The 16,629-nt window shown below is 44.8% G+C and overlaps 2 protein-coding genes across 3 annotated transcripts; both read right to left on the minus strand.

The window, feature by feature from the left end:
- Positions 1 to 3,724: 3,724 nt before the first annotated feature.
- On the minus strand, positions 3,725 to 5,529 carry LOC111592311 (odorant receptor 65a-like). Of its 2 annotated transcripts, none has more exons than XM_023304419.2 (5): positions 5,298 to 5,529; positions 5,073 to 5,244; positions 4,500 to 5,020; positions 4,075 to 4,456; positions 3,725 to 4,011 (listed from the first exon to the last, which is right to left on the minus strand). In XM_023304419.2, exons 1-5 carry the CDS (start codon positions 5,426 to 5,428, stop codon positions 3,958 to 3,960), a joined length of 1,260 nt encoding a protein of 419 aa, XP_023160187.2. In that variant the 5' UTR covers positions 5,429 to 5,529; the 3' UTR covers positions 3,725 to 3,957. The 2 variants fall into 2 exon arrangements, with proteins under 2 accessions (XP_023160187.2, XP_023160188.2); XM_023304420.2 differs by having other exon boundaries at positions 3,728 to 4,011; positions 4,075 to 4,438.
- A 6,897-nt stretch (positions 5,530 to 12,426) lies between these two features.
- LOC111592304 (uncharacterized protein DDB_G0271670-like) lies at positions 12,427 to 13,507 on the minus strand. Its single transcript, XM_023304411.2, has 3 exons — positions 13,466 to 13,507; positions 13,037 to 13,411; positions 12,427 to 12,985 (listed from the first exon to the last, which is right to left on the minus strand). Exons 1-3 carry the CDS (start codon positions 13,473 to 13,475, stop codon positions 12,585 to 12,587), a joined length of 786 nt encoding a protein of 261 aa, XP_023160179.2. The 5' UTR covers positions 13,476 to 13,507; the 3' UTR covers positions 12,427 to 12,584.
- Positions 13,508 to 16,629: the final 3,122 nt, after the last annotated feature.

Consider the following 16,629-nt stretch of genomic DNA (forward strand, 5'->3'; position numbering starts at 1 on the left):
AAAAACAAAAACACAACTGCAATATTGTATTTTAAATATTTATTCATTAAACGCACTCTTCACAGCATTACAATAAAAATAATAATAATAACTATAATGTTAACTAGCATCGATAATGGGATGTCGCAGACGGGCAGCCATCCAGTTTCATAAATAGCGAGCGCCAATTCAACTACTAAATGCAACTCGAAATGTTCCAATTTAGCGTACTTATAGCCTAACTAATTATGCGGACAAATGGACAAATTGTAAACACGAAATCCGAAACAAAAAAGCGATTCATTTCAATAAATTGTGCAGAAATTATTCAGCAAATTAAAACGAAAAACAAAAAAGAAAATCACAAAAAAAATCATAAAACAAATAAAATACAATTCCAAATAAAATAAATGAAATAAAAACAAATATTTAATTGCATTTTACTATTTATTGAAAAAGCATAAGCAATGCAACAAATTAAAACTATGAATAAGTCATTATAATTTTTTTTACGATTGATTTATAGAGGAATTGAATTTATTCTATATATTTGCTGGTAACCCCGGTTCAGTTTATCTGCCTGAACCCGGACCTGCCATAAACTTCAGCCGAATGCCTCCGAAGACATAAAAATGAAAAACGATTTAATTTCATTTTCAAGCTCTGTACAGTGAGCACAAGCAAAAGTGAAAGTCTCGCTTCGCACATTGTTATAATTTTTCTCTTAAGCCGCATAATCAAGGAGTGGATGGGGGTGGCCAGGGGCATGCAGCTGAAGGAGTAAATATTTAGGTTGCCCGGTCAAGTTGGAATATTTATGCCATTTATGACACGAAAGGCCCTCGAAACGTGTGCCACGGACGTGCAGTCCTCTCGTCGGGCCTTGCCACAATTTTTGCATATTTGCAGCACGAAGCGAACGAAATGAAATGCACAAAAAAATCAGTTGGCAAGATAAAGCTGAGCCGAAATATAAAGCGCAGTCAGATTGGGCAAATGCACTCCCCCGCGCGCCCCTTAAATCTCATACCATGTCTGTGTCTCCGAAGCCACGACGTCGTAAAGCCAATCGAAAGCGAGAGATCTCATGGACGATATGAACATATGGACATATGGATCGTCGTCTTGGTCCTCCTTGTTGTTAGCTGACGTCGTCGTCGTCGTCGCACTGTCTGTGGGTGGCAGCGGGCGGAGGTCCATTTGCATATTGGAACGATCGAGCCGAATGGACTTGGACAGCAATCCTCTCGACCAGACAATTGTATGTACGACAGCGCCCCAATACAACTCAACACAACACAACCCAACAGACCACAACAGTAGGATCGTCTGACAAACAAAAAGTGAGATCTGTTTTTCGTGGGGCTTTCCTTGGCTTGGAGGTAGCGAAAATGTCATGCGGTTTTATGACTTCATTAGCGAGAACCGGCCAGGAATTTAATGGACGCTCCATGGGCCGCTAACCACGTCTGCCAGTTGGCTTGCCAAACAAATTTGAGGCACATTTTCGTGCTTTGCCAGCGAGCTTGATGAGCACTGCCCCAAAACCGAAAGCTCGAACAGACACCAATCAGAAGTTTTGGCTACCAATCGAACCTAGTTAAAGTCCAGACACTATGTCACGAGCCAGGAATTGGGTGCCAGCAATGAGAGTGGTTCCAGCTGACGTTGATGATGCATTCGTCGCATTGCCTCATAATGAAGTCGTGCATGCCATTTGCGCTACTTACGCTACGCTGCCTAAGGAGTTCGCCCGACTAAAGAGCTGACACCTTTCTGGCTAATGGCTACCAGAAAACTGATGTACGCAAAGACAGTTTTAATGCAGTGCTTAGATATAAGACAATTTCGATGGGGCTCAGAATGGAGTTCTCCTAGGAGCTTAGGTAAAAATCATAGTCAAGGTATTCAATACATGCTTAATATTAAGAGGTTGGTTAGACCTTCACGAGATCACAATTCGTGCACTCACTGTACGCTATAGATCACTCTGAGCTGCTGGAATCATGTTCTCGTCGATATATACATTGTAAGCCAATTAAAATTGGATCTGTTTGGCTTAAAGTTTAAAGAGTTCAGCTCAATTGATTTGATTTATTGCTCCATCAAAGTCGAAGCCATTGAGCTGTTGCAATATGTATATTTGGGAAAGCTAGATGCAATAGATTGACAGGCCTACAGGCTTTCAATAACTTTCCATTGCTTTCGGCAAGCCCACACTGGGAGATACAATGTCGGATAAGAAGTACAGAGAGCAGCTACGTCTCTCAGCTGACATCTTTGACTTCTGACTGCTAGCTGACGATAATGTCGTCGTCGTCGTCGTCGTGTTGTTGTTGCTGTTGCTGTTGCTGATGCCGACAGGCAAATCATCAGGCTATCGACAGTGCACTTTGTACGGCCTCCACAATACCCACCTCAGCTACTCCCATGATCGCCCTGCCGCCACATGCATCATCATTATTATCATCATTGTCAGCTGCATGCAAACGAAAAGTCCAACTACTGCGCATGAATGAATCACACTGGCGTAGACTAAGCCATGGAATCGGGCTAGGCACGGGCACGGTCGTCTAACGAGATCGGCTGCACAGATGCTAGTTGGAGATGGGAGGCAGCCAGGCAGGCGGAGGATGCATCATGCAAACGTCTAGCGAAAGTCGCGACAAAACTCTCATTCAGCTCCACAGCCAAGCAGCCTCAACCAGGCAGCCAAGCAGCCAAGCAGCCAAACAGCCAGCGCCGTGTAGCCATAATGATGAATTAGGCTGCTGTCATGTCATGACAAAGGCGCTGCATCTGCATGCAATGCGCCTGATGTGGCAGAGGAGCACAGAGGGGTTGGCCAACTGTGCTAAGTAAGTAAACACTGGCAAAATGCAATTGCGAATGCGAATATTCAAACGTAAGTAGGAAGTGGAGTTTTAAATGAGCTATGGTCTGACAAATCGTTTGCTGTTCGACTTAGCCAACGTTTACTGTCGGCTGTCCGCTGTCCGTTGCCCGATGTCTGGCGGGGATTGGCGCTCCTTGTGCCTAAGTGAAATTTGGTGTACAATATGCGAGCTTTTTACTCTTTTTTCTTATTTTGTGTGCCATGGCACGTCATGATTGTGTTTCTGTGCCCGTTTTTCCGGCTGCTGCTGCTGCGGCTGCTGCGATTCTGCATTTCGTGCGCATGCAAATGCAGCCGCAACTGCGAACTGGCTATGGCTGCTGCCTAGGCCTCAGTTTAGCGTTTGCTAATTAATTGCGGCTGCTGACTTGTCGCTGGCAATTAGTTTTGGCATAAGCAGATGACATGTTGTGTCATGTGTCATGCGCGTCGCAACAAATGAAGTTATTACCCACGGTTGATTGCCAGGATGTAGCACAGAATGGCTGCTGCTGCTGCTGCTGTTGCTGCTGCTGCTTGGCCTCCTAGCTGCGAAGGTTAATTGCCAACAATAAGATTCAATCAAGCTAATGACGAAGCAGCCATGGCAGCAGCCAAACCAGCTAACCAGCTTCCACTAAGCACCCTGACCAGCTCCCCACGTTCCACACAATTGCGATTTATGAGCGCAGTTATTGGACCTGACTTCGAGCTGGATCGGCTGACGTTCCCGTTCGCGTTCGCGTTCGCGTTCGCGTTGCCTGGGCGACCTTACGGGGTCGCATGCATAAAATGCAACCTCGTTGCGAAACTTTCTTTCAGCCAAGCTGAAATTATTGATAAAAATGCCAGAGTACAACATAATTTTGTAAACGTAAATAGTTTTGTGGCTCGGCTACCAAACTGAACCGTCTGCCAATTGGTTCCGTGGCAGCCAAATAGAGAGAGAGCGAGAGAGTAATCGTCAGGTAGCTTGAAGTGCTTTATGGGCAGCGATTAAGGCTTTCAGGCAGAAATTACCTTAACCTCAAGACATGGAGAAAGGACTTCGGGCTTGTAAGTGGTCGTCTCATTGGGTATTTAATTGATCTGAATTCTTATACTTAATCCATGCTCTCTAGCAAGAGTGTCAATATACTATAGCACTGCTTAATTATCTGAAAAGCATAAATTGACGTATAAATAGGGACGATCAATTGGCATATATCAGCTTAACTTACGCTCATATAACTGACCCAGTTGAAGGGCGGAAACGGGCTGGGGGCCAAGCACAGCGGCTGCTGGGCTCGGTTTATCATGAAAATTAGATCGCGTCGAATGATTCTTGAGTTTGGCGACCATTGATAGGCATCGTAGGCCGATTGGGCCACTTTCTCTGAGTGCTCGGTGACCATGTCGCCAAAGAAACAAAAGTAAGCTAAATGACTAAGCGACAGAACCATAAATATAATAAATCTGGCCGCCACAGTGGGTTCATGTCTAGCGGCTAAGGCCTCAAACGTGGACAGAGATATCATTAGGAACTCGGTTAGCATTTGCATTGTGAGCGGCGCATAGAAAACTTCGTTGGTGCGATTGACATTTCTATTGAACCAGCAACGACTGACATCAGGTGTTTGATATATTATCCACATTAGCTACTCACCTTATGGTTCTCTGATGGAATTTCACCAAGCGACCCAGCTCATTGCGAAACTGTTGCTCATCTCTGTGATGCACCTTGGCAAAGGTGGTCAGCTCAATGCATAGAACTTTCAAATTTATGGCCAGTTGAGCGAATAAGTGCGATGCGAAGACATCTGTATACAGAATACAGGCCATATTGTAGAACAGGAAAAAGCTTTGCCAGATGTATAGAAAAACATGTGCTATGGGATGCTTGGTTGGATCGTGTAAGTCGAAAGGATAATATGCGTGGAACGGCAGCTTCTGGTCAGTCCAAAGAGGCTGCGATATCGCCAGGACACAGAACATCAATATGCCCACATGCCAGACCAGTCCCAGGACAGACTCCATCAGAAAGAAAGCACGCTGCTCGGTGCGTATGATTGACGCCGCTGGCCCACTCACTGCCATGCCATGACACTCCTCCAGATCATTGACAATCTCATCCACGTCATCCGCATGAAAGTAGAAGAAGTGCCATTTGAATGACAAATAGAAGCACTGCAAATGGGAAACGTTTAAATGTAAATGTAACATAGTTCGTTTTAGTCACCCCAATCAACCACAGAGTGTCCTGACCAAAGTCGACTATATTGTCGGCCGATTCGGGCAGCGCAAGCAGCAGAGTGACTAAGAATATGTTGACCTGTAGCAGAATAATTATTTGCCAGATGCGGCGAATACGTAAGCGACGCTGCTCCTTGTTCGGATAGTTCCCCAGGGTGCTAAAGGAAAAGAGAAGTGAGTCGCTTTCATATAGAGCGAGAACAGATATTACGTTAGTTGCATGCGATTATAATAGAGCGAAGTATGCTGCGGATGTGTCTTCTGATGCAGCACCAACCAAAGGTCCACGAATTGTGCATAAATGCGCCTCCAGTTCTTCTGGGGTATACGATAACTCGACATTGCTCAAGGTATATTGATAAATTGGCAATGGGCTGTGGTTTTTATATAGAGTCGATTGCAGGACAGGGCACAATTTCCATGATGATTGTTTTTATAATTGCTAAATGATATCTTATTAGCATTGTATTTATGCAAAGTAGTGAAAAGCTTATTTAATGTGACGCCTACTTTTTAAAAATTGCATTAGAATCTTGCAGTTGCACGTGGAACTAATGATTGTTATTGCCGGAGACCATGAACTGTGCTGCATATTGGAAAATTATAGCTTGAGGCTCAATTAGCTTGGCTGATATGCACACGATATATATAAACTTGAGTTGGTGCCTTTCGGTTTGCTGTCTACAGTCAGCTCTGCCAGTTTACCCACATTTGCCCACAGTGGCTGCCGAGTTTTGTGCACTTTTTATCGTGCGTTCAGCTAACTTTTTCCTCGGACCATTTAAGGCGCACAAAAATGCATTTTACAGTTGCCAGTGGAAATCTTTAACGGCTTGCAAAAATTATTGCCTTGGCCAAGTTTGGTACGTAACGATATTCGGGGCCTAGAACGTGGCCAAATAACTTTTGACTTTTGCTATCTTTTCGACCCGAAGTCAATTCAAGGCTCAACAGATGATGCCATCACCCACACACTGGGCTTATTAATCTGGATAGCATTTAGCGTTTAGTTGTCGCTGCATATTTGGCAAATGGCCAAATGGCCGAGGCTGACATGTCGGATTCGTTTGTGGCATGTCCGTGGCTCTGTTTTTTTTTTCTCTTTATGCCACAAATGTCGTCGCTTCATTAGGCTCCGCAACAAGCTCGACAGACAACGCCAAGACAGACAACTCTGCCAATTTCCATCAAATTCTGTTGATTTTATACACTTGCTCAAAGTATTATGAGTTGATCGAGGCATTGGCATGTTTTTGATAAAATAATTAAAAGGATATCAAATTCAAAATATCAATTAAATAGTATCAATAAATGAATATGAAATGATTCTATCAAATCTGTTTATTATATCAGCGAAGTTAGAGTATTGAAAGTGCGTTCTTTCGCGGCTTGCATATTCTCTTTTTGTTTCTTTCATATGGCTAGACGAACCGCTGATCGAGATTCGAGCTTTCGCTTTGGCTGAGCGACGGCAGTTACCTGGTAACTGGTAGCAGGTATCTGGTACCTGGCACAGGTAGCACTACAATTTGCGCGCTTGTCAAGTGTACGACAACATTACGCGCAATTGTTCAATGTCAATGCATTTGATGGGCATGAAATGCTACAACAGACACAGACTCAAACACAGACACAGGGACAGCAAATGCCGCAGTTGCATTCACTATTCAAGTCGATGAATTGTTGCTGCCGCCGCTGTCCCCATTCATTGTTTTAGGTGGCATCTGCGGCAGGCAGCCCAACAATTCCCATGTGCTGGCATGTTGTGTGATAACGAAGCTGCTGCTCCTTCAAGTGCGCCTTTGTCGCCGCCAGTCAAAGAGCAACAACTATGTCGAATGGACCAGGAACTCAATTAAGTACTCCAAAGTGCTCGAAAGTAACCAAAAGTCCGCATTCGATCGACGTTACGATACGATCATAATTTACTCAACTACTTGTTTACGTTGCTTTATTAAAAATAATTCAAAGCATTCAAACTATTCATGATGATAGAGCCAAAGTGTGCCTTTAAGCCAGCTGCTGCTGCTCTTAGCCCAGCTTTGATCATACAAAAATCAACAGAAAAGTAAACTTTTATTACAACTGATAATAGATCTACGCTGGCCACATAGAGGCCATCGACCATCGACAAACATTCAAGAGTCAGCCAGTGCCCCTCCCTCCTTTCCTTCTTTTCTCCGCCCATGCTCTCTTTACCTCATTGTTGCCGGGGGACGCAATACAATGTTTAAAAACCGCTCATTTCAAGTGATTTTTCGGTTAATAAATGCATCAAAATGTTGAATCTAAAACATTTTTATGTCGTATAATTAATCACAATTATATATTTCTATGGTCCGAGTAAATGGCCGGGACAATGGCCAACAAAGCGAAACGACTTTGACTTGAACTTGGACTTGGACTTGTGCTCGTGTGTTTGTGTTTGGTGGATGCGAATACTCTTGTCCCAGGCGCCACAGGGGGCTGAACGGGCTGGAGGGGGGGATTAGCCAAGCGGCGCACTAAAATTTTATGACTCTATTATGAGAGTGGCGGCCATTCAGTTCCAGCTACGCTCCTCTGCTCCATTGTGCGCGCGGCCCGGCTGCTATTGTTCTAGAGACGGGTCTGGAGCTGAAGCTGGATATGGGTGCTGAGAGTCTGGAGCCGCACTTGGCTCTGCCTGTGCATATGCGCAAGTGGATGCCAAAGATTTCAGCACACAGATTATGCAACCAACACACACGCGAACACACATAGCCTATGGCCGCTGTAATTTATAACTGAGCTAAAATAGCCGACAAAAACGCTTGGCGGCAACCAAAAATAATGCACACAAATTTGCGTTGCAGCCCACAGTTCAGCGTACAATTCTGCCTCTGCCGCATCCCCTCACATATGCCACCTTCCAGCCGCTGCATGTGTCGCGTTTGGCCACGCCTCTGCCCGCTGCTCTGCTGCTGCGTCGCGCAACAATAAACTGCATTCCTCGGATATTAATCACAGCAGCGCCACGCTTATGAACCACAGTCCAGAACCCACTGCAGGGCAGTGGCTGCTGCTGCTGCCACCTTCTTCTTCTTGCTTGGTTAACGCTATTTAAAGCTTAAAAGTGCATTAGACAATCTATCAAAAATCGTTTATTTTGAAACTTTAGCTCATTTTGGTAAAACTTTCCAAACATATCCTAGCTCTACGGTTTCATACAGGGTATCTGCTGAGCATCTCGCACTAGCTCGTCGAACACATTGTATGACTGCAATCTGGAATATTTATTAACAATAATGGCAAGTTGTTGTCCCTGTTGCTGTTGTTGTTGTTGTTATTGATTCGAGCTAGAGTTTGGCTTAGCCGCTAAGTAAATGCAGCTCGCGTTCGATCGATTGATAATGCCAACAACCAACAACAACGGCAACAGCAACAGCAAACACTCGCCACAGGCTAACATAACTGGCGAGACATGCAAAAAATTAAAGGCAGTTCCAGTTCCTGAACTGAACTCCAGCACCAGCCGCAGCCTAAGCCCCAGTCGCACTGCCGGGCCCCGAAAACACAATTAATATTTATGACCTTGCCTAGCTGATATATTTACCTGGGCGCACACGAGTAAATGGCGCGATTTATCATCGGCTTGGCTCTTGGTCAACGGCTGGACAGCAGATACAGCCACAAGGATAATAGAACTGTTAACATGAAAATAAAATTCAAATCTCTATCGCACATAGTCACATGGTTACATATGCCCGAGTGCATGCAGCCAAGAAAGCAAATTCCATTAAAATGCATACGCTTCTCATGCATATTACATATGCATATGTATGTGTGTGTGTATGAGTAATTATGTATTCAAATTTCACTAATTAGCTGCCGAAAAAAATGTACACAACTCGTCCAAAGTTCATGTCATGAGGGTAACCTGCTGCACATATCGGTAGCCGCAGCTCAAATCCGACTCCAGCACAAGTGCTGCACTGCCTCACTGGGTGGCTAATTAAGTCAACTCCCGTAGCAACAAACAAACAGCCACAGCAACAACAACACCAAGTGTGTGCATATTTCAGCATGAAAATATTCATAATTAGAGTGCGTGAGTTCTTGCCCCAGGGAGTTTCTCTGCATGTGTGTGTGTGCGTGTGTGTATTATTGTAATGGCATAATTAATTTATTAATTAGTTTTCTTCTACCATTTTTTTCGACTGCCAGCTCACTGAAGCATGAGACGCGGCCACAGCGGGCGGGCCTGTAAGAGCGCGTAATTGAAGCTGCCCACGCACAGGTTGTCGAGTGCCCAAAAGTCTCAGACATTGAGTCAGGTTCAATGTTGGCAGGCGGAAGGGAGGGAAACTGGCGAGTAAACAGTAGCGACAACAATTAAATGAGCTTAACCTCCAGCTAAGTGGCCAGCCGACAGGCTATACCCAAAACCAACTCCATTCAATGGCAATTATCAAGAGCCAAAACAGATTTTTGTATGCAAGTTGCAATTGGCGGCGCTTTTCATTGTCGGCTATGCGAGCAATGCGACGACCTCCATCGTTGTCGTTGTTGCTGTTGCTGTGGCTGCTGCTGTTGCTGCTTTTGTTGTTGTTAGCGCAGACAATTGCAAAATTGTCGCCAGCTCTTAGCCAGAATTGAGGAACTGAAACTCAAGCAGCAGCCAGCCTCTGCTTCAGCCTCATAGGCATACCTGTCGCGCATACCCCAAATCGTTTAGCAATTGACTGACGATTGTTTCTTCTTCTTTCTATACACTTCTTGAGAGTTTTGTAAGGCTGTCTTGAGCGATAAGGGAAGATGTATACAGACTACAGACTGTCTACAGAAGGGAACAGAAAAGAAAGGATTCTAATGGCATTATATAGTCAAATAGGTACCATCCTCAAAGAGCTACAGTGATTTACTTTCTTACCTTCTTATATACTTCCATTTAAAGCAGAGTATTTAAGCTTCGGTGCGACATTCAATTTGTTTTGTTTTTGGTCTTTCGAAGTTCAGCGCACAAAAGGCCATTCGACTCGGAAATGCTGCTGTTACCTGCTGACGTTCAGGGCCAACTGCAACTGCTGGCCAAGCTCATTGTCATCAGCGTTTGGCAATTCATTGGCAAGAACCAAAATGCGGCAAGACGCGCCCAAAAGCCGCCAACTGCCGGGCTTTGGCAATTTACGTACATCGTGAAGGAGCTCGGCAAGGCAGCGGCAATTGCTAGACTTCCCACACCTGTAAATTGTTCGAAACCAGAGAGAGAAAGATTTATAAACGGATATTCAGATTAACTATTTAGATACTTTCATAAGAATAATTTGAATCAAGCTTTACTCTTCGCTTAACCGAGCTAGCTGAGCTGGAATTATTCATGTTCTCTCACATTATATGCTATCTGAGCATTGCTGATCAAATGTTTCGCATATAATGCCCTCTAAGCAGTAGCTCGAGACTATGTGCTTTGGGTTCCTAAACATTCGGCGCGATAATCTCTTGCAGGTGCCTCGGGCCGATGGCGACGGCGACGGCGACGGCGACTCATTCAGTCTGTTTCCTTCTTTTTTCGACTTGCAGATCATGGCATTTGTGGAATTGAACTCCGCGCCTTTCGCATGCGTGCGATGCTGCCTCAAAAATTTGCGAAATTCATTAAATAAAAGTCGTGAAGAGCGGAACAAGGATAAAACTGGCTGCCGGACCGATTGCCCATTGCCCATTGCCGATTGCCCGCGCCGGCCACAAATATTTGACAAAACGCCACTTGCGAGACGCCGCCGTCGGAGACGTCGTCAACCATTTTGGACACAAAATGCGGTAGGTAGATGGTTTTTTCGTATTATTGTTGGTTCAAGTTCGACTGCAGGAGCTTAGCATAACTCAGTGGCAGCGCTGCAGCACAACATAAACTACATTTAACAGCCTGTTCGAGTTTGTGGTTCGCTTAGCTTAGATTTTCTACGTCCGCGGCCACGCCCTTTTCATGTTGAGCTCTAGCCAACTGCTAATTGAATTTTCGTAGTTTCGAGTTAGTTAATTTTTTGTGTTATTTTGTAGTTCATTTCACAGTTGGCCTTGAGACGGAAGTTGGCCGCCGTGGCCGACGCCGCCGCGTATTAGCCACGTTTGCATGTTTATGCAAATAGCCGCCCGTCTGCGCCCCGAGGTGGAGCACGAGGCGCGAAAGTAGCGCCCAACTATCGCCCCGCAATTAGTCGAAAAGGTGAGCGGGTCTCGCATTGACTTATTAAGGAGGTTCTGCCGCAGGGCAGCGACAGCTGCAAGTCCCGTGCTACCAAAACGCACATGTTGCATATAGAATATAGAATTTCCGATGTGGCAAAATCTAAAATGCAAACGGCTGCCGCGCGCGGGGGTCAGACCGAAAAGGAGCTGCGGTCAACTGTTAACGCTTTTGCAAAAATAAGTATAAAATTACAAATGGCTATAATATTGGCGGACATGTCCATGTCCCAGCTACAGCTACAGCCACAGGCCCAGGTCCAGGTCCAGGGACGACTGCCAACTGCCTCATTTATTTGCGCTGCATTTCCTGGCAGTGGCAACTTGTTAGTGCAACTGCCACAGCCGCTGCCGCTGCTGTTGTTGGCTTTGCAAAATTCATGCGCATGTTTGTGCCTCATTTTTGGACATTTTCCGTGGCGGCAACAGCAACTGCAACGCATCGGAATTGGCATCAAATGTGCAAGGGCAAAAGTTTCGTTGCATTTATGCGAACGACAGCCTCGGTCCATAACAGCAACAGATCCCCGGGCCCAAACACACAGACCCACGTCCCATGCATAGATACGCGCTAACACAGCAAGCTTCAGACGCAAGTGCCGAACTTCTAGATACCCTCTAATAAGCATATCGTTTGCTTTAAAACTTTATCTTAACAACTGCTTCGATTAGCCTTACTCTGCTCAAGAGAGAAGCTCTTAGTTTATAGATACGAGCTCCAATATTCATTTCGATATGCCCTCTACAACTTGCTCTCCTCACAGGGTATATCAATGTATATATGTATCACATATAAAGAGTATATCTCCATATAGTATAAACGCATTTTTGTGTATTTGCTGTCTGTTTATTTTGCTGCTTTGTCGTCGGCTTGTTTGCGTTTAGCTCGCACATCGTTTTCAAAAATCGAAATTGAAATATGAGACCCCGGCCGATATTTATATGGAGCAGGAGAGCTATGGTGGGCCGCATACCTACATGTTGTTGGCTTTTGTTGTTTCTCGCGTTGTTTATGCGACAACATTCGGTTTTTTTTTGTCTCTGTTTTTATCTAAAACACCGGCAGAATGACAAACAAATGTGAAGCCTGCAAATTACCAATGCAAAGTGGAAATGAATAATACAGTGGCAAGTGGGATGAACTCTGAACCATATGCATCCTTAATATTTAATCGCCATTAAAACTGAATTGTCATAGCATCCGCTTAAAGCTAATTTAAAATTTGGCTTGATTGCTGAAGCCGAGAGCTGATCTTATTCTTAGCTCTGATTAAATAAGCCAGCAGTCGACTTAGCTCTCATCCGTCGTGCAGGCTGTAGTCGTGTCAGAGTGCTCCGTGGAGGAAGACGAAGAACTCTCAGTAGAGCTCTCAGTTGAAGATGAAGAAGAACTCTCTGTGGAGCTTGCCGTTGAGGAAGAGGAAGAGCTCTCCGTAGAACTTGCCACTGAGGAAGAAGAAGATATTTCTGTGGAGCTCACAGTTGAAGAGGAAGAGGAACTCTCAGTTGAAGAAGAAGAGAAGCTCTCGGTCGAGCTAGCCGTTGAGGAGGAAGAAGAACTCTGCGTGGAACTAGCCGTTGAGGAAGAGGAAGAGCTCTCAGTGGTGGTGCTCGGAGCCAAAGAACTCACTGTAGAACTATCCGTTGTTGAAGAAGAACTCTCTGTCGTATTCGGTAATGCTGTGCTGGACTCTGAAAATAACAATTTGATTAAGAATTGATCATAGTCGAGAATGTGCTTACCTATGGTGACTGGCGGCTCTGGCGTTGTAGATGGGGGTGAAGGATGTGAAGGCTTCCACAGTGAACCAAAGATGTTGAATATAATTGGCTTGTGCATGCTTATATTCTGGTTAATGTTGAAAACATTATCCGGACCGCCGGCATCCTCTCTGGCTGCCTTTAGCTGCCTGTCGATAATACACTTTTGCTGTGGTCCATTGAACAGAAATCCATCATCGCAATGGCCCCACACCTTGCCCAGCAGGCCTAGGCATAGGAAATATGACTTCGGGTCTTTCGAATCGACGGTTTTGTAGCCGAAAGACTGTTTTGAGCATATATCCGGGGCGTATGCCCCCTGCGATAGGCTCAGCACAGCAATCCATATTATAATGGCTGCAAATATGGAGTCTCATGAGGAATGGCCGAGAATTACAGTTGGTAACTTACCAAGTCGCATTTTGCAAATAAATTGGCTAAATGCAACTGTAAATGACTTCATAGTTGTTTATATACCCAAACTGTGAAACAATTAGCTGAGAGCTGCAGCTGAAGTGGAACGATGGGACAGAAAAGTTATCTTAACTTAATTAGCAGCCAGACGAAAGATTGTAGCTAAACAAGTTTACAAGTTGTAACAGCTGTTTCTCAGTTCATGAAAGTTTTCTTCGAAAATAAGATTTTAATCAAATGAAAACTTGAGTTTTTGTTTTAAGTACGCCATAAATGGTCCATAAATGAGCTCAAAAATGATTTTTCCATTCTCATGCTGATTTTGCAGCTCGCAGTTAAATGAATTTAAATATCGCGCTGCGAGCATCAAAACTAACATTTTTATATTTTTATAAATGCATCATTACAACGAGATTTGATTGGAAATCGAACAATGTCACAAAATAAAATAAAAACTCGGGGACCAGGTGGAGGGCGTGGGCTGTGGCCCATATAGATTACTGATTTATGACGCTGGACTATTCATTAAAAGGCCGAAATTTAAAAATGGGAAAAACATTGATTTTATTTGATTTTAATAGCGCCGCCCTGGGAACTCCAACTAGGCAGTTATCTGCAGTGGTCATCAACCATAAATCGGCCGTAAACTGGTCAACCAGATAAAGCGGGGGACAAAAGAACCGCTAACGCCATCAACGAGCAGCGGACAACGCACAATGGGATGAGGCACTGCATCATGGCATGCTGCATGGCAGTCGAAGTCTCAGCTAGGCCATAAATTTGTACAATTAAAAATTATGGTGAGTTTTTACAGTTCATATCATTGGAGCAGTTGGTGGAAATTTATGTGGCCAGCGCCTGCGCCTGCGCTTTGGCAACATTGGCTCAAATAAATCAGAGACTCAAAATCAAAGTTGAAACCATTTTCGTTTGCCCTTCAAACTGGCCATAAAGTTTGTGGCATTGCGACCGGGTCGCACCTTCGGCTCGAGCTGCAGCTGGGGGCATGCAGCGAATCGTTAAAATGTAAGTGTTTGACAGGTGAAGCCCAACACGGCCAGACCCCCTGCTGCCGTTTGGGGTGGGGTGGGCAGTCCGCCCCACACATATTTACTTATATATTTATTTATATTTACATTTAACCAATAAATCAAAGCACGCTTTATGCAGCGAGCCGGATTTTTAATGCTGAGTCGAGCTTCAAATTTTAATTAGAAAATTATTGAATCAAAAGTTGTATGACGACGCTCGACGGGCCACACCCCAACTCATCCCGTCGTATCCCATATCCCATCGCCGCGACAAGTTCGTAATAAAATAATTAGACCGCACGCAGTGCAGCCAACGCAGGAATTGGAAACTGGCAATCGGGGCTGAAAAGGCAGCTTCGATAAGCCCATTAAATCGTGACATTCCTCATGGCTCAATCGTAAATCATATTGTACGCCCAAGCAGTTCAGTTCAGTCCAGTCCAGTCCAATCCCGTCCCATAGATCAATGTGACTCGATAGTTCGATTGTTCGATTGAGTGCGTGTTCGATTTTTAACGACCCAAACGACGTGCACCGCATTTGAATGCAGTCGACGACGCGACGTTGGCGGAGTCCACGTATGTTGGTTGCAGTTCAAATTGCACTTGAAATGCATATTTATGAGCTGCAACTGAGCATATCAGCTGCCAGAAAGGGCTTGACACATATGACATTTGACATATGAAACTCTTGAAGCAGTAAGAATGCTAACCATAGTGAGAACTTTATTAAAGAGAATCTACTGACTGCAGAAAGATTTCCTTGGATAGCGCCAAGGTAACTGAAATTTAACAACTTTAACAAATTTGCCAGAATCTTAAGGAACTCAGCTGCAGCTTGCAATGAGTTTCTATATCATTTGTCTTACTGTCAACTCTAAGCTGTGTGCTCTTCTGTGGTGTTGCGAGTCGAGTTGATTAGCTCTGATCCTAACGATCATGCAACTGTCCGTAGGTAAGCGTAGGGCAACGCTCACGCACATACCCAAATCTTGCATGCCCAATTTGGAATGTCACAGCGCTGACATCGTTGGCCGATGCCTAATGCCATCCACTTGACAGCTAACAACCACACAATAAATCGATTGAATATAGCGCGCGCTGCACCCGCGATCCCCTTGCGCAACACAAGTGTGGAGGATTAATTCCTCTTATATATTTTTTTTGGGTAGAATAAATAAACACGATGCGCATTAAGATCAAATTACATGATAAGCGAACAAACGCCGATAGAGCCGATAGGCCACCGACGCGTTGAGGCGGGGTCCAAATGCTATGCAGTGGCAATGCTGTCAATGGGCTAAGGGGACAGCTGGAGGGGGCAGTGGATGTATATCAACACTTGGCGATCGTCTGGAGCAGGCATACAAATTGTGTGCGTAGGCACAGATCAACACCCGAAAATGGGACGTGCAGTGGAAAATGATTATTAATAATGTCTGGACGAGATTGGGGGAATGGCATTCGAGTGAGATCAAGAGGCCAAATATGAGGCAGAGCCAATGAAAAATAACGAGCCACAGCTAAAATATAACTAAACATAAAATCGAAATGGCGAACCGTTAAAAAATAATAGAAAGAAAACTAGAAAAGAAGAAAAATAAACTGCACTCAGCTGCAGGACGAGTGCCCGTTGTGTCGACACCAGCAACATATGGCCATGGATATGTGAAAATGTTAGCGATTGAAATCAAACGCCCACTGGAAGTCGAGCTCGAGCTCGAGCTGGAGTTAAAGCTGATGCTGAAGCCTGGGCTGGGGCAGTGGTCATGGCCATAGAAGCGCTTTGACTGCTGCAATTTGCATAAAGCAGGCAACGTGGCTGCAAAACTGCGCCAACTGACAATTGACAACAACAGCAGCAGCAGCAGCAACTGCAGCGGCAGCAACTGTTGCCTGCGCATGCGCAACGAAATTGTCAATTCGGCAACATGTTGGCATGGTGCATGGTCAAGTGCAGAAACAGGTTGCCACGCGGTGGCAGCCACTTCCTTGTGCTTGGTGTTTGTTGCTGCTGCTGTTGCTGCTGTTAGATTTTCAAGTGCAGATTGCTGTCGAGGCTGACTTTTTGTGCGACGTTGAAATTTGTAGCAGTCAGCAATCACACACACACACACACATATGCAGGAAC

The sequence above is a fragment of the Drosophila hydei genome, unplaced genomic scaffold, assembly GCF_003285905.1.
Source record: "Drosophila hydei strain 15085-1641.00,03,60 unplaced genomic scaffold, DhydRS2 tig00000001-arrow-pilon, whole genome shotgun sequence".
NCBI classification, from domain to species: domain Eukaryota; kingdom Metazoa; phylum Arthropoda; class Insecta; order Diptera; family Drosophilidae; genus Drosophila; species Drosophila hydei.